Raw genomic sequence first — 26,984 nt, 5'->3', positions numbered from 1 at the left:
ATTGAACAACAGTATGAGAAGTAATTGAGGCTTCAGCATCATCCTCTAAGTGCTCATCTGGTTCCAAGTTCTGATCAACAACCATATCCTGATACTCACCTATATTCTGATCATTAACATCTAGATGCAGAGAAGGTGTTGGAGACAATTCTGGAGTTTTTAGTAGCATCAGGAAAAGGTGTTATAGATGGATTAATGGATGTTGGAGCTTCTAAGTAAAGTACCTCAGGCACAACCAGGTTCTGAATATCAATTTCAGCACTTGTGCCTGGGTTAACAGGAGATACAGTCTTATGTACAGGAGACACAGATGGTGTGTTGGCCTTTTCTGTAGCAGCTTCATGAGTTGGAGTCAATGGAGAAGCAGTGGCTTCAGCAAATTCTGGTTCTTGTGAGATCAGAGATTCCTGATCTCCTTCCTTAGCTGCTGCTTCCTCATCATCTGAAACTGGCCTTTTAGCTCTCTGTTTCTTGTATCTCTTTGAAGGTGGAGATTCCTTGGGAGGTTCAGCAGAAGTCATTCGTCTAAGCCTTTTGAGAAGCTTAGATCCCCCAATTCCAGAATCCTTCTGAGAAGAAACTTTCTCAGCTTCTTTAACAACAGGTTCTGATGCAGAAACCTGTTCACTATCAGACTCATCTCTCAGAACAATCCTCCTTCTCTTCTGTGGTGTTTGAGGAACAGTCTTTGTCCTCTTGGGCTTGGAAGATGAAGGCTTCACAGTAGGTGCTGAGGATGAATGTTGAGCTATCTGTAAAGTTGTGAGATATGATTTGAGATATGTTCTGAGGGAGGGTTGAGGTATAGATATATGAGTGGTATGTTCTGATGGTTGCTGTGGTGTTTGGGATGTGGTGGTGGGTTGTACATTAGGATAAACAGATCTATAGGTTTCAGGATCAGCATTTACCAATATCTGTTTTACAGACTGAGGAATCTATAAAGGTCTAACCACCTTTTTCTTAAGGTCAGCATTTACCAAGTCATTAAAGGCTCGTTTTGCAATTTTAAAGGGTGGATATAAAGAACTGGCTAGTTGAGGGGCATCAGCACAACAAAAGGTATATATAAGCTGACAGAATCTAGCAAAGTAAACTATATTTCTATCCTCTGTCATCCTATCCCCTATAAAACCTATCACAGTACTTGCAAAATCAAAATGAGTTTGGTTAATAATAGCATACCCGATGTGCTAACTCATTATTGGAATGGCATCAAAGTTTGAACACTTATTCCCGAAGGCTTTAGTGATGCAGTCGAAAAAGAAGCTCCATTCCTTCGTGATATGTGCCCGTTTCAACTGTCCAAGCTTAGCCAAACTCTTTTCATACCCCAAACTGTCCATTAACTCTTGTAGAGCTGATTCTTCCGGTATTGAAAAAGTACAGCCTTCTGGTAAATGTAAGGCCTTGCGAATTGTACCAGGAGTTTCCACATGTTCAGAATCATCCACTTCAAAAATAATACTGGGAGTACCAGTTGCACCACCATTATCAAAATGCCCAGTCCGCCAAAACTTCAGAACTTGTTGGCTTGAAAAGACTGAAGGCTGGGTCAATGCATACCCAATTTCACTGTGTGCAAGAAGATCTTGCACAAAATGCAACTCAGATGAAGCTTCATCATGATCGAGAATTGCAGCATAGTTATTTGGAACGAACTTAGCTCCATCAATGATCAAATCCTTAGGTGCCATGAGAAGAATCGAAAATTAAGAGTGCCTGTTAGGTGTTTGATAAAATGTATGTATGAAAAACCAACGTCAGGAGATGAGAGAGAGTAAAAGCAAAGAAAGAGAGATAAAGTGTAAAAGTAAATAAAAGATTGTATAATCTTCTCTCTCTCTTACTTATACTTGGTAAAAAAATATAACTGTTGGACACCTGTCAGACATGCAGCAATAATGAATAGTTAATGGGCACGGGAAAACAGGAATCATGACTTATTATATGCAGGTTTTCAAGGAAAAACCGTTCCACTTATCCAGTAAACCCATTAATTGAGTTAAGGCAGTTTTAATTCAAAATTTAATCTGTTCCCACTTATTCAATTATTTTCACTACAAAACTAATATTCTGAAAATAAATTTCAAGTGTGAGAATGACCAAAATAAATCAAGTAAACAAGTACTGATATTTTAAAGTCAGAACTTAATTTAAATCAATGATTAAAATGATCATCAGAACATGGATATATCAGGATTTAACAGTGCATTTAAATGTGCAAACATCTCAGAGACAAAATCTTGCAAAAATAAGAAATTTCATTAATATATTAAGAGAATACATTCAAGAAATTGAAATTACATCAGAGAATTACAAGAATGTCCTAAGCTTCTAATCCTAACATCAACAGCCTTAGTCCTAGCTCAAGAAGCAGGGCAAAGCTGACGATGAAGAAAAACAGGAAGAAGAAAATAAGTTATTTCTTCTTCCTACTCTCTACAAAAAGAATAGCGAGTCTGATGATTCGCTCTTGCTGGCGGAGAGCTTCCAGCCTTTCCTCCTCTAATCGCTTCAGATGGCGATGGTAGTCCATGTAAAAGAACAAGAGGTGTGTGAGAACCTCCTGGGGAACCGAGTCCCAAATCTCATCAGGAATGATAGTCACGTGCCATTCCTGCTGCCATCCCTCACGGCTTAACTCCATGTTGAAGGTCTCATAGTTTAAAAACATATTGTAGTTAACCATGATGTTGTGTATATGAGGGAAAAGAGAGTAAGTGTTTGAGGAAGGGAATAATGTTTAGCTGGAAGGAGGTGTTTGTTTATATAGGCAATAGAATGCCAGGAGATGCATGGATAATTTAATACGGACAGGTAGAAATAATTTTACCCCGTCTTCCTAGACTGGGAAGACGAAAAACAGTCATTGGAAGTGTAAGACAAGGTTTAATGCGCACAAGAAACAAGTAAAAATTACTGTGCATGTACGTGTTCTACTAACCCTAATTAGATTGACTGTTAATATTCTACCCAAACATATTCTGATTGAAAATGAGACTGTTTCAAATTATAACCACAAATAAGTCAAGTAAAGGATCAGAATTTAATATCAGAACTTAGACTTATATCAGAACTTAACAGTCATCAGAACATGATTTCTTAACTTGAAAAATGAATGCATATTTCCATAATTCTTCACCCAAATTCTGATATCGATTCTTCAGAACTTAATCATCAGAACGTTCAACAGAACCTGTCCTCGAAATTTATGCAATCCGACACATAAACTGTTCATCTACAACAACATGGATCACCACAGAAATTTTCATCATTCATATGGAGTGTTAGTGTGTGCATTAAGCTAAATATCAGACAAAGAGTAAAGTCTGATTCACTTTAGTACATCTTAGAAATAAGGCATAACTAAAACTTTACTTAAAATCTGTCGTTATTCTGAAGCCTACTATTGAATGGGTTCATGCATGAGTCCACCTCAACTGTCTTGTGCGAATTTTGTGCATCTTTTTAAATTCCATTTTGCAGTGGCTTCCAGTGTAAGTGAGTCATGACTGCTTATCAGAATTTATGCTATTATCAGAGTTTAGAAATTCACATCAGACAACAATCAGTACTTAAGCAATTTTTAAGTAAGCACATAATACACAAGGAAAGTAATATCTGTAAATACTGATCATAAAGTTTGATGCATCAAAACAAAAACTAAGCAGATTTAGAGAAGGAACCTGAAACCATTCCAAGTTCATTTACCAATCTTGTAAAAGTAGCTTCACACAGTGATTTTGTGAAGATATCTGCTAGTTGTTGATCTGTTGGAACAAAGTGCAATTCCACTGTACCATCATCCACATGTTCCCTTATGAAGTGGTACCTAATGCTGATGTGTTTTGTCATTGAGTGTTGAAATGGATTACCTGTCATAGCAATAGCACTTTGATTATTTCAGTAAATAGGTATTTTATAAAATTCTAACCCATAATCCAGTAACTGATTCTTCATCCAAAGAATCTGTGCACAACAGCTTCCTGCAGCAATGTACTCTGCTTCTGCAGTTGATGTGGAAATTGACTTTTATTTCTTGCTAAACCAAGAAACCAATCTGCCTCCAAGAAATTGGCAGCTTCCACTTGTGCTTTTCCTGTCAATTTTGCAACCTGCAAAATCTGCATCTGAGTAACCTATTAGTTTAAAATCTGATTCTCTGGGATACCACAATCCCAGATCAGCTGTTCCCTTAAGATATTTGAAAATCCTTTTCACAGCTGTTAAGTGAGGTTCTATTGGATCTGCTTGAAATCTTGCACAAAACAGGTAGCATACATGATATCAGGTCTACTTGCAGTTAGATAGAGTAGAGAGCCAATCATACCTCTGTAATCAGTAATATCTACTGATTTACCAGTATCCTTATCCAGTTTTGTTGAAGTAGCCATGGGAGTGGATGCACTTGAACAATCTTGCATTCTAAATTTCTTCAACAAATTTCTGGTGTACGTAGTTTGACAGATAAAAGTGCCTTCTTCATTCTGCTTGACTTGAAGGCCCAGAAAATAGCTAAGTTCCCCCATCATACTCATTTGATATCTTGACTGCATCAATTTGGCAAACTTCTTGCAAAGTCTGTCATTTGTAGAACCAAAAATGATATCGTCAACATAAATCTGGACCAGAAGTAAGTCCTTTCCATGGTTAAGGTAGAACAGTGTTTTGTCTATTGTTCCTCTGTTAAATCCACTTTCCAGAAAAAACTGAGCTAAAGTCTCATACCATGCTCTTGGAGCTTGCTTAAGTCCATAAAGTGCTTTATCAAGCCTGTAGACATAATCTGGATATTTGGAATCTACAAAGCCTGGAGGTTGTTCAACATATACTTCTTCCTCCAATTCTCCATTGAGAAAAGCACTTTTCACATCCATTTGAAAAACAGTAAACTTTTTGTGAGCAGCATAAGCCAAAAATATCCTTATGGCTTCAAATCTAGCAACTGGTGCAAATGTTTCATCATAATCAATTCCCTCCTATTGAGAATATCCTTTTGCAACCAACCTTGCCTTATTCCTTGTAATTATGCCATCACTATCAGTTTTGTTTCTGAATACCCACTTTGTATCAACAACAGATCTGTTCTTTGGTCTTGGCACTAGGGTCTAGACTTTGTTTCTTTCAAATTCATTTAACTCTTCATGCATTGCTTGCACCCAATTACCATCTTGAAGAGCTTCTTCCACTTTCTTTGGCTCAGTCTGAGAAAGAAAAGAATTGTAAAGACATTCACTTGAAGTAGCTGTTCTAGTTCTGACACCTGCATCAGGATTTCCAATTATCAAATCAGATGTACGTGATTTAGTCCACTTCCTTGCAGATGGAAGGTTTTCTCTAGAACTGGATGCTCCCCCATGATCCATGCTGTCTTCATTAACATTTTCTGATGCTCCTCCTGAAACTATGCTCTCTGTGTTGGATACTTCATAATTTGGATTTTCAGAACTATCAGAACTTGGCTTATCAGAACTTGACGAGTCAGAACTTGAAGAGCCAGTTATCTATTCTGATGCTTCTTGAGATGTGGTTGTATCTTCAGTATTCCCCCCTTGTACAGGTGCATTTTCCTTTGGCGTAGTTACCACAGTTTCAATAACATCAGAGCTTATTCCATCAGAGTTTACAGTATCAGAATTTAGACTGTCAGGATTTTCAGTATCAGAATTTAAGTCTTCATTTTCAAATCTCAGCTGCTCATGATCATTGAAGTCTTCAAGCCCAGTAACCTTCTTATCATCAAAGGAGACATTGATAGATTCCATTACCACTCTTGTTCTCAAGTTATAGACTCTGAAGGCTTTTGTGGAAAGTTGATACCCAATAATAATTCCTTCATCAGCTTTTAGATCAAATTTGGACAGCTGTTCCGGGTGAGTCTTAAGAACAAAACACTTGCATCCAAACACGTGAAAATACTTCAGATTTGGCTTCTTTTTCTTCACCATCTCATATGGTGTTTTTCCATGCTTGTTAATTAGTGTTACATTCTGAGTAAAACAAGCAGTCTGCACAGCTTCAGCCCAGAAATAGGTCGGAAGCTTTGCTTCATCAAGCATTGTTCGTGCAGCTTCAATGAGAGTTCTATTCTTTCTTTCAACAACTCCATTTTGCTGTGGAGTTCCAGGTGCAGAAAATTCATGCTTGATTCCATGGTTTTTGCAGAACTCTTCCATTATCAAATTCTTGAACTCAGTACCATTATCACTCCTTATTATTTTTACAGAATCTTTGACCAATTTATCCAGTTGCCTGACATGATCAATCAAGATAGATGCAGTTTCACTTTTTGTGTGCAAGAAATACACCCATGTGTATCTAGTGAACTCATCCATTATGACCATAGCATATTTCTTCTTTCCAATAGACATGACATTTACTGGACCAAATAGATCAACATGCATTAAGTGATAAGGCTCAAGAATTGATGATTCAGTCTTGCTCTTGAATGAGGATTTCCTTTGTTTAGCCTTCTGACAAGAATCACAAAGGCCATCAGGAGAAAATACTGACTTTGGCAGTCCTCTCACAAGATCTTTCCTTACCAACTCATTTATATTATTGAAATTTAAATGAGAGAGTTTCTTGTGCCAATTTCAGCTTTCTTCAATTGATGCTCTACTCATCAGACAGATTGCAGAACCATCAGTACTTGTTGAAAGCTTGGCTTCATAAATGTTACCACGCCTGTATCCTTGCAGAACAACTTTGCCTGTAGATTTACTTACTACTTCATATTGTTCTTCAAAGAAATCCACATGATAACCTCTGTCACAGATTTGACTGACACTCAGCAGATTGTGTTTAAGTCCTGAGACCAGAGCTACTTCCTTAATGATGACATTCCCAAGATAGATATTTCCATATCCCAATGTTTTTCCAATGTTGCCATCTCCATAAGAAACATTTGGGCCAGCCTTCTCCACAAAGTCGGATAGCAGGGCTTTATTTCCAATCATATGTCCTGAACATCCACTATCCAGAACTAGGATGTTTTTCCTGTTGCCCTGCAATCACAAAGACCACTAATGATTAGTTTTAAGGACCCAGACATGCTTGGATCCTTTGGCCTTATTAAGTCTGTTAACATTTGCAGCGGATTTAGCATCAGAGTTTATGTTAACATTTTTCTTATTAGAATTTACACTATCAAACTTTGTATCAGAACTTACACTAGAAAGAACAATGGTAACTTTCTTTAAAGAAGGTTTTATTTGATAGTAATCATAGTACAAACTATGATATTCCTTACAAGTATAAATGGAATGCCATAAACTACCACAATGAAAACAAGGATTTTGTGGCTTATATCTAACAGACTGACTCTTAACTCCTGACTTTGAAGGTAAGGAGTTTATGTTCTTATTCTTCCTGCAAAAAGAAGCCAGATGGTTAGAACTTCCACAGTTATGACATGTTTTTCTAGGAGCATCAGGAACAGGCTTATAATCATTACTTTTATTCACACCTTCCTTTCCATTCCTATTTTTCCTAGGTGATTTTACCTTGTTTGCATTCTTAACATCTTTCAGCTTATGCTTAAGCTGCTTCTTAGTCATTAAGCCTACGTTTACTTCAGTTGTCTTTTCCTATTTTAGTTTGTCAGAAGTTAATTCCTTTTTAACTTCTGATTTCTCATTATCAGACTTTACAGCTACAAACTTAACAGGCTTTAACTTAGATTTTCGATTAACAACTATAGGCTTAATATCTACAGTTCTTTTATTCTTATCCTCTCCATAACCTAAGCACTCTTTCCAGTTTTCACTACTTAACAGATTCTGAGTTGTTCTGCCAGAGTTAGTCCAAGTCCTGATAATTTCTCTTTCCTTTTCTAACTCAGCTTTTAGAGATTCATTCATTTTAAGTACTTCATCCCTAACATAGAAAGCATCATCTCTATCTTTCTGAGTTTGATGGAACATGACTAACTCCTTTTCTAAATAATCATTCCTCTTTTTACAAGCAAGATTTTCAGAAGTTAATCTTTCACATGTTAAAGTTTGATCTCTATAGCTAATGAACATGGTTTTAAGATATCTTCTCAACTCATTAATATCATCAGTATGAAAGGAATAAGTAGTTTGAGGTACCTTTAATTCAGCAGCTTCAGAACTGCTTTAAGCACTTGCCTTATCAGCATTTGCCATCAAGGCATAATTCTCCTCACTTTCAGAATCTGAGGTGTCTGTCCAGCTTTTCTTCTTTGTGACAAGAGCCTTGCCTTTGTCACTCTTCACTTTCTTGCAATCAGGAGATATGTGGCCTTTCTCACCACAGTTGTAGCATTTGACATGTGTATAATCTCCTCTGTCAGACTTTCCTCCTCTGCCCTCAGATTTTTTGAAATTCTTCTTATCAGAACATGCGCCTTTCCTGGAAAACTTCTTTCCCTTCTTGAACTTCCTTTATGCAATCTTTGTGATTCCTTTCACCATAAGAGCACACAGCTTCATCATCTCTTCATCAGCATCCGTCTCAGGCAAGCTTTCAGATTCTGAGTCATCATCACTTTCAGAACTTGATGACTCGGTATCAGATTTTGTGAAGAGAGCTTTACCCTTATCTTTCCTTGAGGTAGCTGCCTTGGGGGATTCTTCTTCAGCCTTAAGAGCAACTGTCCTTGACTTTCCTCCTTTCCTTTTGCTTCTTTGTTCCATCTCAAGTTTATGAGTCTTGAGCATTCCATAAATTTCATCAAGAGTTGTTTCATCAAGATTATAGTTGTCTCTTATTGTTGTTGCCTTCAAATCCCAACTTTCAGGAAGAGCCAACAGGAATTTTAGGTTTGAATCTTCAAGATCATACTCCTTATCAACCAGTGACAAATCATTGAAGAGTTTGACAAATCTATCATATATATCAGTCAATGACTCATTAGCCTTTGAGTCAAAGTGTTCATACTCTTGATTGAGTATTGTCTTCCTGTTCTTCTTGATCGAATCAGTTCCCTGGCACCTTGTTTCCAAGGCATCCCATATCTCCTTTGCAGTCTTGCAGTTTATTACCCTGTTTGACATTACATTATCAATGGCACTATGCAGTAAGTGTCGTACCTTAGCATCCTTTGCAATTGAAGCGATATCTTCAGTAGTAGAATCACTCTTCTCCTTTAGTACAGACTTTGCTGCTTAACCTACAACTGCAACAGCGAGCTTTTTTGGATTGTGAGGTCCTTCCTTGATTCTGTCAAGATATTCTGGATCTGTAGCTTCCAGAAACATAGTCATCCTCACCTTCCATATAGGATATTCAGACGGTTTCAATATGGAAACTCTAATAGTCTCATATCGACTATGGATTTGTGTCTTGGGTTGTTCTTCAGTTTTGGTGGGCTTGGTTGGATTTTCTGCTTCAGACATGATTGTGTTTGGATCTTGAACTGTTTGTGTGTTAACAGATAGGCTCTGATACCACTTGTTAGGTCACACACACACTGTAGAGGGGGGGTGAATACAGTGTATAGCACAATCAAATCGAACTTTAATAACTCAAGTTACAGAAAACAAACTTTATTCAAAACAATAAACTCTGTTACAGTATGGAACTGTCCTCTCTCAGTGATGAACAAATATCACGAGAGCTGCTAGGGTTATAATGAATAATCTTCTCGATTGTGATAACACTTCTAGTGTAAACCCTATGTCTGTGTTTATATACTACACAGTTACAAGATAATCACTAATTGATATGGAATATAATCCTGCTTCCTAAAATATATCAATCAGATATCTTTTCTTCCAAGTATTCTATTCTTCATAGAATTCCTTCTTCATGCATATCTCTTCTTATATTTGTCTCGATCTTCTCTTCCTGTGAATCAGCTGCCTTCCTTATCTGAACGTTTCCTTTAAGTCCTGATATTATCTTCTGATAAATATCTTCTGAACCTTAAGTACTGATGACTTAAGTTCTGACTTCAGTATAAGTGCTGATTTTAGTTAAGTACTTATTTGTCCTGTTTAAGTAAGATCTGTAAACTAAACATAAATCACATTAGTCATGACATTATCAAATATATCTAACATGTATCTTCTGACGGCTTAAGTTCTGATATTAAATTCTGACTTCAGTAAGTTCTGATTTCAGTATATCCTGATATGTCATGTTGTTAAGTTGTGAAAACTAAACACAAATCAGATTAGACATGACATCTCAAATATATCTAACACAAAACACCGTAGCCAATAGTGGATTTTTGTGTGGTTGGGCAACTGGCCCAATCACTATCACAATATGTCGTTAGTTGAGCTGCAGAAGTAGAAGCTAGAAGTATGCCTTGTCCAAGATTCATGAGTAAATAGCGAAGCACACGCTTTGCATCTTGCATGTGGACATTAGTGGGACGTTGCATGAATTGAGCAAGGTTGTGCACTGGAAAGCTCAAGACAGGGCGAGTGAGAGTAAGATAAATTAATTTACCCAGAAGCTTTTGAAATGGATGAGGATATAGAAGGATGGTTCCTTTTTCTGGAGTAAGTTTGAAATGAGAATCCATAGGTAACTTCAGAGGAGTAGCATTGAGCATCCCAAATTCTTCCAAGAGATCAAGCACATATTTCTATTGTGAGATAAAAAATCCATATGTTGTCCTATCGATTTCGAGACCCAAGAAATATGTGATAGAACCTAAGTCCTTCATATGAAATGTACTACACAACACAGACTTTAAGCTGATAATAGAAGTATCACAGTTCCCACTTATCAAAAGATCATCAACATATATTAAAACAAGAGTTATAGAGGTAGGTGTGACCTTGGTGTATAGGCTGTAATCAGCCTTGGAGTGAGTAAAACTAGCAGCCAAGAGAGTCTCAGACAACTTGTCAAACCAATCATGTGGTGCCTGTCGCAAGCCATATAAAGCTTTAATCTGTCGACATACCAATGTAGTTGATGATTGTGCATGTATCTCACCCAGATTATGTGAAATTCGACTCCCAAGTCCAGAGTAACCTTGTAGAAACTTCATATACACTATTTCATTCAATGTTCCATGTAAGAACGCATTGGAAATGTCCATGTGGATAACAGCCCAATCCATTATAGCTGCAACAGCCAACATAGCTCGCACTGTTGACATTTTTACAACAGGAGCGAAAGTTTCCAAGTAATCAATTCCATAGGTTTGCTTGTTTCCCAACACAACTAACCGTGCTTTATATTTGTCCACAGACCCATCAGGTTTGTACTTTGTTTTGAAGATCCATTTGCATCTAATAGCTTTCCTATTTGGTGGGAGCTCAGTGATCTCCCATGTGTGATTACGCTCAAGTGCCTCGAGCTCTTCATTCATAACATCAACCCACTGTGGTTGTGTTATGGCCTGTTGGAAATGTACAGGGTCCTTGTGCTCTGCAATTCTTGCCAAGAAGCACCCAAAAGTCCTGTTTACAGGTTGACATATCACTGCAAATGCACTAACCGCAGTATTGGACAGTGGTTGGACAAAATCTTCTAACCATTGTGGTGGCTTGACATTTCTAGTAGAGCGTCGCAGCACTGGACTTGTTGTAGCTGTTGGAGATCTCACCTCCTCGCTTGATTCTTCTGTTGTATCAGCAATGTGTGAATCAGGTGGGTTAGTATTTGTCTCATCTTCTTCACTATCAGAAAGTGGAGTTGAGAGAGTACTATCAACGTCATCTATATAGGATGGTGGCTCTGGTTGTTTCAGTGTAATAGGCAATGGCTGGATGAAGGAAGGAGCAGAGCTTTTGTTGAGTGGAAATACTTGTTCATTGAACACAACATGTCTTGTGATATAAATTTGCATTGAGACTAAATTGAGCAAACGAAATCCCTTTTGTAAGCTAGGATAACCCACAAAAACCGATGGATATCCTCTAGCAGCAAACTTATCATTATGACAACTTGGATCTTTTCCAAAAGCGAGACATCCGAATACCTTCAGGTGTTCATAAGTAGGCACTTCTTCATGCAACTTCTCATAGGGTGTGCAGAAATTCAATGCTGTATTTGGTAACAGATTGATCAAGTGTGCTACAGTTAAAACGCACTCTCCCCAAAAAGACAAGGGAAGGCCTGATTGAAAACGCAATGCACGAGCTACCTCCAGTAGATGTCGGTGCTTCCTTTCCACCCTTGCATTTTGCTGGGGTGTGTAAGGACACGATTTTTGATGAAGAATGCCTTTCTGATTCATAAACTCAACACATGCTTTGTCAGAAAACTCAAGCGCATTATCAGTTCTTATAGTACGAATCTCACCCTTCAAGTGTGTAACCACATATTTTTGAAATGCCATCATAACACCAAGATAATCTGATTTCTTAGTTAACAAGTAGATCCAAGTCATTCTGCTATAGTCATCTACAATGATGAGAAAGAATCAAAATTTACCTCGTGTGAGAACTTTATACGGTCCCCAAATGTCGATATGAACAAGAGAAAATGTTGTAGCTGCCCGAGAAGTGCTAACCGGAAATAGTTGATTTGTCAGCTTTGCCATTGGACAAGTAAGGCACACTTGGGTTTGATTGTTCAGAAAAGGCTTTATCTGGTCAATATGCTTCATCTTGGACAGAGAAGCATGCCCTAGTCTTTGATGCCAAATACTGAATTTGTTTACAGAGCTAGTGTCTGCAGCTACACTCGTGCATACCTCTGAAGGGTCTATTTTGCACTGCAGATAATATAGACCTTCTTTAAGAACTCCTTTTGCTATCACCTTCTTTGTTTTCGAGTTAATAACCACACATTGACTTGGCTGAAACAACACATCACATCACATTATGCATCATTGGCCAATTTGTGAATTGACTAAAGATTGTGAGTAAACAAGGGAACATACAGGACATCTAGCAGCTTTAGACCATTTGGAAGAATGACATCCCCTATGTAACTTATAGAGGTTGTAGCTCCGGTGGGTAATTTTATAGTGAAAGTAGAGGGTGCTACCTTCACATTGACTAAAATATCCAGTGAACATATCATATGGTCGGATGCACCTGAGTCAACAATCCATTCCCCTTGTTTTGTCACTGTCACCTCCTTTACTTTGCCTTTCTGTGCATTCACCATTCCTGAAAAAACATACTCGACCTCCTCATCTGGGTCATTACGTTTGTAGCTATTCTTGCTGATTTTTCAGCAAACTTGGTGAAATATCTTGGCTTTAAGGTGGTACATGGGACTGCATGCCTTCTTCTCCTTCAATAAAGCCCGAAAACATTAGTTCCCAATGTAAAAGAATGAACTGGTCTCTAACTTGTTACCTCCAAGCTTTAAGGCTTAAACTCGTTTAAGGCTGCGATTCAAATCCCCTAAAATAACCCTCTCGCAAGCATTGTAGAGTGATTGTGCTTCAACATCTTTGTGTTCAGTCATTTTCATCTTTAAGGAAATGCTTTCTTGTAATGTTTAGTGCTCTTTATGAAAATGTTCCTATTTAAGGAAATTGATTGGAAGCTCCATTAGAAGTTTCCAACATGAAGCCATGGTCCACCATATATTACTTGGGGTCCACCATATATTACTTAGGGACTACACAAGAGCAACCACTCAACTTACAAGAAACTCTGTTTGATGGATCCCTGTCTAATTTATATGGCCCAATTATTTTAAATACTTGTATACTTTTACAAACAATTATATATTGCACACCGACGGTGTGATACATATCAAAAAACCATTTAAAAGATTCCCAAGTTTTGTATATTTCGTACCGGAGAAGTATAATAACTATAAGCTAAAGCAGAGGTTCCGATATTCTTTAGATGTTACTTATTCCATACTACTCCTCATTTTACTGTATGTTATTGAATTATACCTAGTCTTAATATGTCGTTTAGTACAATGCTCTGCGTATTCCAACTATGTATACAGGAAGAAATGGAGGAGGAGGACCATAGCTTCTGATGTTCCGGTTTTGTAAAATAATTTCGGGAGTCCTAAAATCTTAAGCTTGCAAATTGCAAGCAAAATACTGTTAAGCTATTAACTTAGAAACAATGATAACTGATAACTTAAATCATGACAAATACATTCAGAATATCTGGGTCAAATCTCGCTTCCGAATCTGAAATCAACTTATGTATTGCACAAGATTATCATATACATTAAGTAGTAGTACTTGAACTTATAAACTGGAGGAATTATTCCACTGTACTTGATACGAGATTGTTGATATTAATTTTGATGAAATGAAACTCCAGTACAAAAAGTGAATATGTAAAAGCTTTATCCTTCCTTGCTGCTGAAAGACAAGTGTTAATTAATAGGAATATCGGATTCTGACTTGACTCTTGAGAATGCTACATACAGTTATTCTTCTAACATCTCATGTGGATAGGAGGAAAAAATAAAGAAGCTTATGCTCAAAGCCTCAAATTAACACACACAACCCCCACACACTATCCCTCTCATTGTATTTGTTTTCTACATGTACAAAGAGGTAAAGCATCTTCTTACAAAACATCACCATCTTTTCCCTGTAAGTAAGTATCATGCTTTGCTTTACCCACAATTAACAACTAGCCCTCCTTTGTTCTCTAATTTTATATGTTCATATTTCATTTATGTAAATTTGTATCTTTCTATGCAAATACTCTTCTAAAGTTTGGAATCTAGTTCAGGTTTTCAGCCATCAATGAGGGTCAAATGCATATGAATGTTTGTTGTTTCCATATTGCAAATGGTTATGTAAAGTTTGGGATTGTTTGGTCTTCTGTATAATGAATTTTTAATTTACCCTCAGTTCTTCATGGGTTTTCGATTTTCGATCATGAGGCCTATATGCATGGGTGAACATATATTTTGAGCTTCACCTTTCATATTATTATTTCCCAAGCCTATTATCAAATTTTGATTTATTTGTTCTCATTGTATATCTTCTTATGTTCACTTCTATATAGGAGAGTACAAATACCTTCACATCATTAGGCTATAGTTTCAAGTATAGGGATTAGTGTCGAAAAGTTGTGTAATATTATCTCTGCAAGTTTGCGATTTTGAGGTGGTGTTGAAATTAAACCAACTTAGTACAACAGAGGCAATTAAAAGCATGGAATTCATAACAGGATCATCAAAAAGTTCCTGGCAGCCTGTTGTAACAGCGAATACAACTACTCCGGGCTACTGGCTGAATTGGAGAGTCCTGATTTGTGCAATTTGGGTTCTATCGTCCTTGGTTTTAACATTTTACATCATTTTGAAGTATGAAGGGCCTAAGAATTTGAGAAATAGAAGAAGAGAAACAGGAGAAGAGGAAGAACCTGCTGGAGTGGTATATGAGGATGAGCTTTGGAAGCCTAGTCTTCGAGAAATTCATCCAGCTTGGCTTCTCGGATATCGATTAGTTGTTTTTATTGTGCTTTTGATAATGCTGGCTCTAAATGTTGCAGTTGATGGAGGCAGCATATTTGACTACTATACCCAGTAAGTTGTCCCTTTAACTTGTAAAGTATAAAAAAGCATATTAAGCTTGTTGCTCTATGTGCTTCCATTTCATGTAATGTTAAAGATTTCTGGACTCATTTTAGTTCAGCACCTTGTGGAAATGCAATTATCTCTTGAGTTCTACTAAATATATCATGAACTCGACAGGTGGACGTTTACACTGATTACCTTATACTTTGGGGTATGTTCAACACTTCATTTGTTTAGCAATTACATAAAAATTATTTAACATGATGCATCATTTCTGCTCGTGTTCATGGGCATAAACTGCATTTAAACTGTAGCTTGGAGCTCTGATCTCCATGCATGGATGTTACAAATATGACAACAAGGTTGGTGGTGATGGAACGTATAACTTTGACGGAGATGCTGAGCAAGGCATCCACGGTGCTTCTTTATCTGCAGCATATCCTAACATGTCCAGCTCTTCAAGAAACTTCCAAAAAACTGTAGGTGGTAATGATAGGCAAATTGCAGGTTTTTGGGGGTATGTTTTTCAAGTCATTTTCCAGGTAAAAAATACACTGATTATCAAATCTGAAACTAAGAAAATTTCAATTTTAATATGATTCTGCAAATATTATGTAATTGAGGTCTTATTTAATTTCTCTAAGAAATTTCTTAATCCAAAAACAGATGAGTGCAGGTGCAGTGATGCTTACAGACACCATTTTTTGGTTCATAATTGTACCACTTCTTGCCATTAAAGATTACAAACTGAATTTTGTAAGTGTTCTAGCTGATTTAATCAAAGTACCGATAATACCGAATTGATGTCACTAGGGTAGCAGTCTTCTCACTTATTTAGGGGAGGGGAGATAGGTTATTACACATAGTATCTCCCTTGGCCAAAAAACTTAGACCTGGTATCAGAGTAGATTATAGCATGTAATTAGTACTAAGAATATATGTTTTGAAATTGCAGCTGGTAATAAATATGCATTCCATTAATGCTGTATTTCTGGTTGGCGAGGTTGCGCTAAATTGTATGGTAAGCTTCAGGTGTTAATGGTACCTCTAGCTAAATCAGCTTGGAGCTGCTTGTTTCATATTCCACTTAAAGCTGTGTACATTCAATTGCAGCGTTTTCCATGGTTTCGGATTTCATATTTGTTCTTGTGGACAACTGCATATGTTATTTTCCAGTGGATTTTACATTCACTCAAATCAACCTGGTAACATGCTCTTTCTATGTCTGCGTATTGATTAGATGTTTCTTTCTAGTCACTCTTATTAACAATTCATCATTTTCTTTCTGCTTAAAACAGGTGGCCGTATCCATTTCTTGACCTGTCAGATTCATTTTCTCCGCTCTGGTATGCAATATTTTAGTCCAGAGCTTGCTATATATTTTAGTTTCGTGTTCTGTTATAGAAAAAGGAAGTTGTTCATTTTATTTTACACCATTGATCAATTCTTTCGTTTTTCCCTCTGAAACTTAATGAGATATAATTTTCAGGAGGATTTTTTTTTTTTTTTTTTTTTTAATTTTAACTAGTACAAATATGCTGATCTAATTTTGTGAAAATGAGAAATTTCAGGTACTCATCGGTGGCGCTGTTACAGATACTGTGTTATGGCATATTTGCTCTGATAATGAAGCTGAAACACGTAACATATTTGAGACTATTTCCTCAATCATACCGAAGTAGCATTTGATTTGGATCAAATACAGTCAGGTGGTGATTTTTTCTTAAGAAAGGCAGATACATCGTAGCTCTAGACGCATAACTTTTGTCAAGTAAAATCAGAGGAACCTCCCGATACATGAACATAAGAATACACAGGTGTGCTATATATGTTACACTATTACACGACAAAAAGTAAATCAATTTGTTTTGTTGGTGGAATTATATATATATATATATATACATATATATCCAATTCCTATCGAGCTGGAAACATTTATTGGTATGTAGTGTGTATTTAAGCTATTGTGATATTGAAATGACAATTAAGAAATATTCTTCACATTAAACAGTTTAATTTGTGTAACAAGAAAGCTTAGCCAAAAGATAGGGACGTAAAATGAAAGACTACTCACTCACTCCGTATTCACCTTTCTAATAAAATCCCAGTAAGGTAAAAAAACATCACCAAGAATAATACTTATATTGCATAGCTTTTTCAACATTCATCACCGACTGGTTCAATGTATGTAACAGCCCGCACTTCCGGACTAATAATTCTAAATCCAAAATTTTATTACAAAAGTACTATTTTGAAAGCGCAGCTAAAAGCGGAAGTCCAAAATTCATTCTAAGTCCTCGAAACTCCATTGTTATCCAACTCGAAATCTTAGACGAAACCTGAAATATTCAAAGGGATGAGCTACAAAATTCAGCAAGTACAAATTGACTAACTCTTTAACGAAAAAACAATGGGGTTTTAATAAAACGTTTTTTTTTTCTCAAAACAGTAATAATTTTGCAAAACAATTTGTAAAGTAGATTCAACCCAAAATTTTATATTTTAAAATTCAGAATTTAAAACAGAACAGAGTAGATTTTATAACAGATCAGAACAAAGTAAAACAGAACAAAACGATAATTCTAATAAATACCACAGTCTTGATTTACGACCACACTTTACCAGTAGCCGGCATCTTATTCTTATTCTTTATACCACACTTTGCCAGTGGTCGGTATCTAAAGTTCAATAATTGCACGCCCTTAATAGATATCTAAAGTTGCACACTCGTGCGCCTACTAAGGGTATCTAAGGCTAGTTCCGGAACTATAGCGTAAATTACGAACGGGTTCGAAAACGTAGAGACTGGGTTTCAAAAGATTCTCGTATCTTATTTCTTATACAGTTCGAAACATAATTCTTATATCTTATACGAAATTCGAAAATCAGAGTATCAAAACTTTTCCGAAAATAAAAGTAAGTCAAAAAGTACTTATGGATCTGAAATTACTCTTTTTGACCCTCTAAACGATGTTATCTTGAGAAACACGAAACATGAAAGTTGAAGATAACGAAAAGACCTCTCCGAAAAGTCCAGGATCACTAAATTCCGACTTACGATGAATTTTCTACGAATTTTACAAGACTACTGAATTTTATGAATAAAGGCCTATAAATTTTAATGATTAAAACGAGGAAGACGAATAGAATATATTTTTAAGGATACAAAACCCTCTTTCTTAACCTACAAGTTATCCATATTAGAATTGATCCAAATTTTAGGCCCGTTATTCTAATTCAATTTTAAATCCTAATCTTTATCCCATTTTAATCCTTTTTATTCTATTATTCAATTATTAATCTAATTTTAAAAATTACAGGATATTACAATGTAATTGAATTTAATTATTGATCAACAATAACTTATAATATAGCAGTGGATATTGTAAGTAGCAGCACTTGCTGGGGTCTGTAACCAAGCAGAGAACCCTACTTGAAGAAGAATCAATTGGACATGAAGGTTATATTTGTACTGGTTTCTCGTGCTGAATCATAGAAGGAATTCGCAGACGCCGGAGGCGTATCGGCTTCAAAATCAATGAGATCACTAATTTCTTAAAAAAATAACAATTAATAGTTATACGGACCTGAAACCTCATTTTTATACACCACATTTCACCTTCACTAACATTATATGGAATACAACTAATTTTAACATTTTTTCCGAATATCAAATTAAAAAAATTATTATTGTCAAAAAAGGGGATCAATTATTGTTTTTGTTTCTGATTTGAAATTTATTATTATGAAAATAAATATCAAAGAGTTCATTTTAAAGATATAAATTTTATATATATGGATAAAAATCAAAGAAAAAATTATAAGGGCCGGCCGACCCTCTTACCCATATTAGGCAGACATTATGAATTAGGGAAAAAGAAAAAAATAGTTCTACATTATAATCTCTTTTTACGAGAACAATGTGTCCGAAATATATTAAGAGCATATCTTACAATCACAAAACTTATCATCTAACCGAAGGTCTTGCACAGATTTCCGCGGAAGGGTTTATATAATAAAATCTTAATATTTGAAAAAATTACCTATCAAAAAAAGTCTCGTTAAAACCTATCAAAAGTTAATATGGATACAAAACTCATGAAGGAAAAAGAGTGCACTCTATAAAGTATATTTAATACAAATGTACAAAATTAATAAAACTAGTGTCTTACGTTAGTTGCAAGAAATCCCCCATTTTATCATATTTTGTAGCTAATTTGTGTCGCACTTCGAACTCCTTCACTAAATGATTGTCCTTTAGTTTGAGCAATGGATACACATTAAAAATGCTATGATCATCCTGAAATAAGAACAAATAAAAAAAATATATCAACAATAATAAAAGAAAATTATATCCGATAATAATTTATTAGAAAAAGATGAATGTACATATAATAAGTCATTAAAATAATAATAAAATAAGGTCTGAACTAAGAAAATCTTTAGTTAGACCCTAAGGACAAACTAAAATATAATATAATCTAAATAAAGTATACAAACAAGCAACAAAATGGCACAAATTAGTCAACAAAATGACACAAACAAGCCCTTTAAAAGGGTACAACAAGCCCTCTGAAAGAACAAAATATATGCCCTAACAAAAGGACGCCCATAATTGGTACAATAAAAGGCTTTAATTAAGGTAATAATTAAAATATTCGGTCGGACATTCCATAATTTTCTTCACTACCTCACCCTAATTTTCTTCACCACCTCACCTACCCCTGACACCATCTACCACCACCTGCAGTGGTCAGGGCAAAAATTCGACAAGTCCATTTCATCCATGAGTCCTAAAATACACATCTTCTCTAATCTTCTACCTCTCATCATCTTCGTTCCTTCGACCTTACGCCCCTAACTGACCCTATTAGCACCACCAAGGCGTCCGCCATCCAGTGATGGTCCCGCCAAAATTCCACAATCACCAAACCTTACTTTCTTCACCGATTTACAATAAACACTCCCCGATCTATCACTTCGCCTCCTCCGTTTTTCAAAAATGAATCGCAATAATTTTTCGATCAAACTCTCTGCACCTCCCTCTCACCCTCCGAATTAAAAATCAAAGAACAAACAAATCAGAGGGATAACTCAACGATCCATAACTTAAATCTACAACCAACTAATATTGGCCAAATTTATTATGTCATGTTAACTGTGAAATGGTGTGTATTTGACTATTATTAAGTGCATTAGAAATTAAATGTACTTTTACGAGCAATTGAATCGATGACCTGCAAATTGTAATTTCAGAAAAATCATATTCACTTAAATTGAATAACTAACATGAGTAAAAATTGTCAAAAGATCGGATTATAATTTTTTGTTCAAACTGAGATAAATATAACACAAACAAATACTACAAAGTAACAGAGCAAAAGACCTTCGATCCCTTCCCTCTTGTTATTGTACGTGTGTTGTTTTAAGGGTCTGTCTATCTTGGCGGGGAAGCCCTCTTATAAAGTAATTTGTGTGTGTATGTTGCGAATTTTGGGTTATAAGTGGAGATGTGTGTTTGGAGTTAGGAGTATGACTTTGAGAATATTTTCTTGCAAGAAGGAAGGGGAGCCAGTAGTAAAAAAGAAACAGATGAAGATATATGGGAGATGGGAGTGAGATAACATTATAGAGGAGGATAGGGGTGTACATGGTTTGGCCAACCCGACCAATCCAAACCGAACCGACCCTATTTCGGCCGAACCAAACCGATTTTTTTCAACCCGATATATAGTTGGGTTGAAAAAATGTCAACCCGATTTAATTGGTTTGGATATGGTTTTCGATAATTTTAAACCAATCCAACCCAACCCGATTAAAATATATATGTACATGCTAATAAGTTAATCCAAAATTATGTTTAGGCCATTTACATAGATCCATATATCTCTAACTCTAAATGTAACTTATAACCTCCGTGTTCATAGTTCATTTCGTAACAACAATAGATGTTTGATTAGTGTTATATTTTTTGCATTTATGATTCATTCCAATATTTAAAGCGTAAGCAATATTATTAGTACTTTTGATGTCGAAAATTAGATGCTTAAGACTATTTAATATGGAGGATTGTAATATTGTTTTGAACTATTTTCAAGTGTTTTAAACTTTGAAACCTTATGTTTTATTATAATTTTTTATATTAATTTTGTATATTTAATAAACCGATCAAACCGATCCAAACCGAACCAAACCGAACAATACAAATTGGTTTGGGTTACAAATTTAAACGGTTTGGGTTGGTTTGAAATTTTGAAAACCCGAACTAATTGGGTTGGGTTTCTAAATTCTCCCAACCCGCCCAACCCGATCCGTGTACACCCCTAGAGGAGGATATGGGTGGTCCGATTATTTCATTCAAAATGAAATATTGATACGACTAGGTATGTACTCCCTCCGTCCCTCCACGCTCTTTGCAGAGGACGGGGGCTCGGCATGCATTAGAATACTCTTATAAATTATAGTTCTTAAATTATTTTAATTTTTTTTATTCTAAATAAAAATATATTGTTTATATCTTTATACAAAAAAAATTATGGAACTATACTTTATAATAGCCTTAAAATATGTGTCAAGTACAGAAAATAAAATGTAAAGAAATAGGTGGAACAAAGGGAGTACTCACCTAACTTTGATGAGATATGGAGATGTTCAAAAAGTCGAAGCCCGAAATCCGATTCGATACGGGAAAAAAAATCCGAAAAGTCCGATCTGGAAAAAAGCCAGGCCCGATCAGCGGGTATTAAATGGGAATCCTTTTTTCTTCAAAATCCGGTTCGTCCTAGATAAAAGTCCGGATTTTAAAAAGTCTGGTTCGTCCTATATAATATTAGATTTACATGATCTTTCTCCTCCCCTTCAACCTTTTCGTCCCTTCCCTTCATTTTCCATTCGTCTTCATATTTTCAATCGAAAGTTTAGGGTTCACTGTCTAAAAGTTTTATCTTTTTATCTTTTCCTCTTTCTAATTTCTCTCTAAATCACACCATAAACTATCAAGCTGGAAGAACTGGTTGTGTTTGTGAAATATTTTGTATGTATAATAGTTGACCCGACTTTTTTTTTATTCTTAGCCCAAATTTTGATCGATTTCAATGATACGTATAGTGCAGCGATTTAGGAGAATTATTTCGGATACTTGATTCTAGCCAATATTTTAGTTGATTTATCGGCTAATATGCCGATTTCTGGAACACTGGATCTATGTAAGTTAAAATGTCTATATTTTTCAAGTTGTTTAAGTACTTTGTATCACAGTGCAACAAAGTTAAGTGTTGTAGATTGTCTATATTTCACGAGTAGTTTTGTATGGAAAAATATTAGGGAACTCAAAGCATTGTTCCAGTTACATAGGTTAATTAAATAATTGTAATTGTACAATTAAAATACACTATTCACTCATATTACTTAATAGCATTTCTTATTAGTAAATTAATATTCATGTTAGGTATGAAATGCACACAGAGGTGGGGATGAATGTGTATTTCTTGATTTTTATTCCTTAAAAACTTTTTGAGTGTCTTCAATAAATCAAGTTACGTGTTTGGCTTACTTGAACTTCACATGCTAAATACTTTGTAGTGATAATTAATTGACTGTAAAAAAAGATAGAAAAATAATTTTCAAAACTCACTTGATCTTTATATTTAAAATCAAATAGGTTGTGCTATAAATCTAATATCTTGATATTTTAGAACTTTGCTTCAACTTTGTGTGAGAATACAAGAAAATCTAGACTGTTTGGTTACTTCTGGAACTAAGGACCCGTGACATGTTTTATAGATCAACATGCACAGTTTACAGAAACTGCAGTAAAATAGACTAACATATTTTCTAAAGTCCTTTTGTCTATTTCTATTTTAAGTGCTGCAAATCTGCATACAATCTTCCAGTTCTGCTACACTCTTTTATCCAATTCATTTTGGCCCTTGATTTTACACTCTTCAAGCTGCATTTATATATAGACTTTCCATTTTAATGATAAAACGGTCTGTTGACAGATAATTTTGAATCTTCAGGATAAACACATTCTGTAATTGAAGCTGTTATCGAGATCATCAAGGTGTCTAGAGATGTTTATATCGCGATGTAGAATGGCTTGTCGATATCTCCTCTTCTCTACATGTGTTTTGACTTGTCGATATCTCCACTTCTCTACATGTGTAAATGACTTATCAATATCTCCACTTCTTTAAATGTGTTTTGACTTGTCGATATCTCCACTTATATACATGTGTTTTTACTTGTTGATATCTCCACTTCACTACATGTGTGAATGACTTGTCGATATTTTCACTTCTCCACATGCCAAAATGACTTGTCGACATCTCCACTTCTCTATAGGCCAAATTGACTTATGTACAAGTAAAGTGACTTCTCTACAAGTAAAGTGACTTTTTTACAAGCCAAATTGACTTCTCGATATACTTCTCGATATTTCTTGATCTGTGACTTCTTGACATTTGACTTTGTTAGGTCCCAATGTTTTTGTAGAAGGGGGGTTGAATACAAACGATAACGAATAATCGAATTTAGTGCGGAATAAAAAATTGAAACAAAATTCAAGTTAAATAAAAATATTATTAAACTTGAAATGTGTTACAACAACAGTATCGATTACAAGGGATTAATCTCAAATTAATTATCACAAATCTAGAATAAATTCGACATGAACTTTTTCTATTTATGCAATAAAAAGATTCAAATGCTAAACACAATTTGAGATTAAGTTCTAGGGATTTTGATCCGCTAGATAGTTACACAAGAACAAGAGAATGATTTCTAGTTGTTTGGATTTAACTTTAATAACTAGAAATTGTTGATCTTGAATTTGCAGATGATGGATGAAATATTTGCAGCTCTGCTTTTGTTTTTGTTCTTGGTTGGTTGACTTCTGTTGTGTTGATAATTGTCTGCTGCTTTTGTCTTTAAGTTTTAATCAACAAAACTGAAATGAACTGGCATGACAATCGGCATGACAATCACTTGTACTAGGAAGACAATTGGTATGACTATCTGTTATACTAGCATGACAATCTGATTGAACTAACAAGACTATCTCCTTCCAGTAGAACTTTCGGTGAGACAATTGAAATGAATTGGCATGACAATCGGTATGACAATCCAGATTGTCATTCTAGTTCAATTTCAATTGTCTTGCTGAATTAAAATTGATTTTAATCCAATTAAAATTCTGAAAATTCTTAATATTATTTCAGAATTAATTAATCAATTAATTCAATTAATCAATAAATTAATCTTTGCAGATATAATTTATTTTCTTAATTAAATTATATGACTTAATTAATTAATAGAGAATTAATACTAATCTTGAGCAGCAACCACTCTTCTGAAAATCTTCTGAAAATCACTGAGAATTATGAATCAATTCCACCACTTCAATGTTGACACTCGATGTACTGTCTGGTTCATGAGTGACTAACTTCCGTGACGTTTCTTCATGTCTTGACTTTGACACTTTGATTTTCTTCAGATTAAATCCTTTTAATTCTCTGATACCCTGACGAGATCTCTGTCACTTGATTAAATCCACAATCTTGATTTGTATCACTGAGGCTTGATCAATTTCTTGAACATCTTCCAGTGAAGTAATTTCTCAAGTCTGTAGATGAACCTTGTTTCTGAATCCTTTGACAGATGTTACTTTGTGAGATCTCTTTGACGGTAGATCCACTATTTACTTATTACATTCTTATTTGAGTTGAGTTAAATCCTCGAATATACAAATAGGCTATGACATATGCCTTACAATCTCCCCCTATTTGTTTGTTAGACAATAACAACAAATACCTAGAGGATAACTCAACTAACAAATAATAAAAAGATATAAAGAGAAATGCAAAGTAAATAGCAGAAAAGTTCTGGATAACATTTAACATTTTCCAGATTCCAAATAGATGTTCCTCTAGACTGAACATATCTTCAAGTAGTTTCATCTTCTTTTGTACAACCACATTTCCTGTTGAGAAGCAAATATCTCTCTTGCTTCTCCCCCTATGAGGATCAACTGATTAAAGAAGATCACCTTCGTTTACCACATCTCCCGTACAATAGGATCCGCAGATAAAAACCAATGGTACTCCCCTTTTGGAAAACAACTTCTTCCCTTACTAGAAAATCACCTTGTGTTTACCACCTCTCCCGTACAATAGGATTCGTAGTTACAAACAACAATGGTGTGGTGTAGTGTACATATGTAGGATCTTTTTCTTCCTCCCTGCTATTTCTCCCCCTTAGTTGAGGAATCCTCCAAACTATTACTTAAGCTTTTATCTCCCCCTTAGAGAAGGAATGTGTGCCGTTGTCTGAAGGAGTTCTCATATTTCACTTGGTTTAAAAAGAAATAACAAGTAGTTTCTCTTTCTTCCTCACTGTGAGTGTGTGATTCTGTTTAGTGTACCTCACATGTATTTCACTCTTCTCTCCACTCGTGTTTACACTCATTCTCAAGAGTGTATCACTCCTCTCATAGCTCCAACATTCAGCTATACCTGCAAGGAAAATCACCTTAGCCATCCTTAAGGAGGTCACAGGTGGTGCAATGGGAGTTCGTAAATCCCCATCCTTGTTAAGCTCGTCAGATGAATCTAAGTCATAATCTACAAGCTGCTAGTTTCCCTTTTAGGGTTCCAGATTTGAATTATGGGAAGGTAAACAATGATCCAAAGAATTTAGCATAAGGATTAAAGTTCCCTTCTAATGTCTGTGAAGACATTTCCTTGTGACTCATCAGGTAATATCTGAATCATTGTCAACAAGTTGCCGATCTGCACCTATGTCAGATCCACTATCCGCAGATGCATCCAGGGGATTTAAGCCTGGGGAGGTAGACACTGACCACTGACATATGGCTTTTGGATCAGTATCCTCTCCTAACACCTGTAAAGGCAATTGGTCCATTAAAGAACCTTGAACAATCGAATCTGACCTTAAAATGGTCGAAACTCTTGTTTCCGTCAACTCATCCTTTGTGTGTGTAACCTTTCCTTGTGCATCAAGAATTGTTTATGTTTGAGGTGGTGACACTACATCGGATACCCTGGCCGACAGGCAAATTACAATAGACACACCCTTTTGAGAGAATGAATCTAGTAACTGTTTTTGAGCCTTTTCAGCCATTACATCTTTTTGAGAAGATGTATGGGGGCTAGCAGTTGTCTCAGTTTAAATACTACTCATCTTTGTAAGAGAAAGAGCTGCTGGGTTGACTACAGAACCTTCCTTATGTGGTGCACTAAGGCACTATCTCCCTCACGCTCATTCATACTTTATTTTAGTGGTAAGAGAGTGTTGGTTGGTTCTGTTTTTGTGTTTGTCTTTACAGTCTGGGATAGATGTTGTGGGTTTTCAACCTCATGACTGTCAATGAAAGAAAGCCATTGGAGACTGAACATGTATCACAGAACATATGGCAATAGAGAGATAAAATGTACTTAAGATATATAATGAATGAAAATTATACATTTAATCTTTTTGAGAGAAATGATGTACAATAGTGATTTCAAAAGATTTTAATGAAATAGGAAATTACTAATGTTGAAAGAAGTTTGAGTTCAATGATAACATTATCA

General features: G+C 35.5%; 1 protein-coding gene and 1 long non-coding RNA gene across 4 annotated transcripts; one reads left to right on the top strand and one right to left on the bottom strand.

The window, feature by feature from the left end:
* The first annotated feature begins 14,169 nt into the window (after positions 1-14,169).
* LOC141692303 (uncharacterized) lies at positions 14,170-17,387 on the top strand. Of its 2 annotated transcripts, none has more exons than XM_074497077.1 (9): positions 14,170-14,419; positions 15,045-15,402; positions 15,571-15,604; positions 15,708-15,935; positions 16,060-16,149; positions 16,349-16,414; positions 16,507-16,598; positions 16,692-16,739; positions 16,965-17,387. In XM_074497077.1, the coding sequence occupies exons 1-9, from the start codon at positions 14,308-14,310 to the stop codon at positions 17,080-17,082; spliced, it is 1,146 nt and encodes a 381-aa protein (XP_074353178.1). In that variant the 5' UTR covers positions 14,170-14,307; the 3' UTR covers positions 17,083-17,387. The 2 variants fall into 2 exon arrangements, with proteins under 2 accessions (XP_074353178.1, XP_074353179.1); XM_074497078.1 differs by having other exon boundaries at positions 14,277-14,462.
* A 38-nt stretch (positions 17,388-17,425) lies between these two features.
* LOC141692304 (uncharacterized) lies at positions 17,426-21,052 on the bottom strand. Of its 2 annotated transcripts, XR_012562797.1 has the most exons (3): positions 20,780-21,052; positions 19,566-19,693; positions 17,426-17,732 (listed from the first exon to the last, which is right to left on the bottom strand). It is a non-coding gene; the product is annotated as an uncharacterized LOC141692304 (long non-coding RNA). The 2 variants fall into 2 exon arrangements; XR_012562796.1 differs by lacking the exon at positions 17,426-17,732 and having other exon boundaries at positions 19,433-19,693.
* Positions 21,053-26,984: the final 5,932 nt, after the last annotated feature.

The sequence above is a fragment of the Apium graveolens genome, chromosome 10 (assembly GCF_009905375.1).
Source record: "Apium graveolens cultivar Ventura chromosome 10, ASM990537v1, whole genome shotgun sequence".
Taxonomy (NCBI): domain Eukaryota; kingdom Viridiplantae; phylum Streptophyta; class Magnoliopsida; order Apiales; family Apiaceae; genus Apium; species Apium graveolens.
Note: the sequence above shows the minus strand (reverse complement) of the source record. Positions and strands in the feature narration are given on the sequence as shown.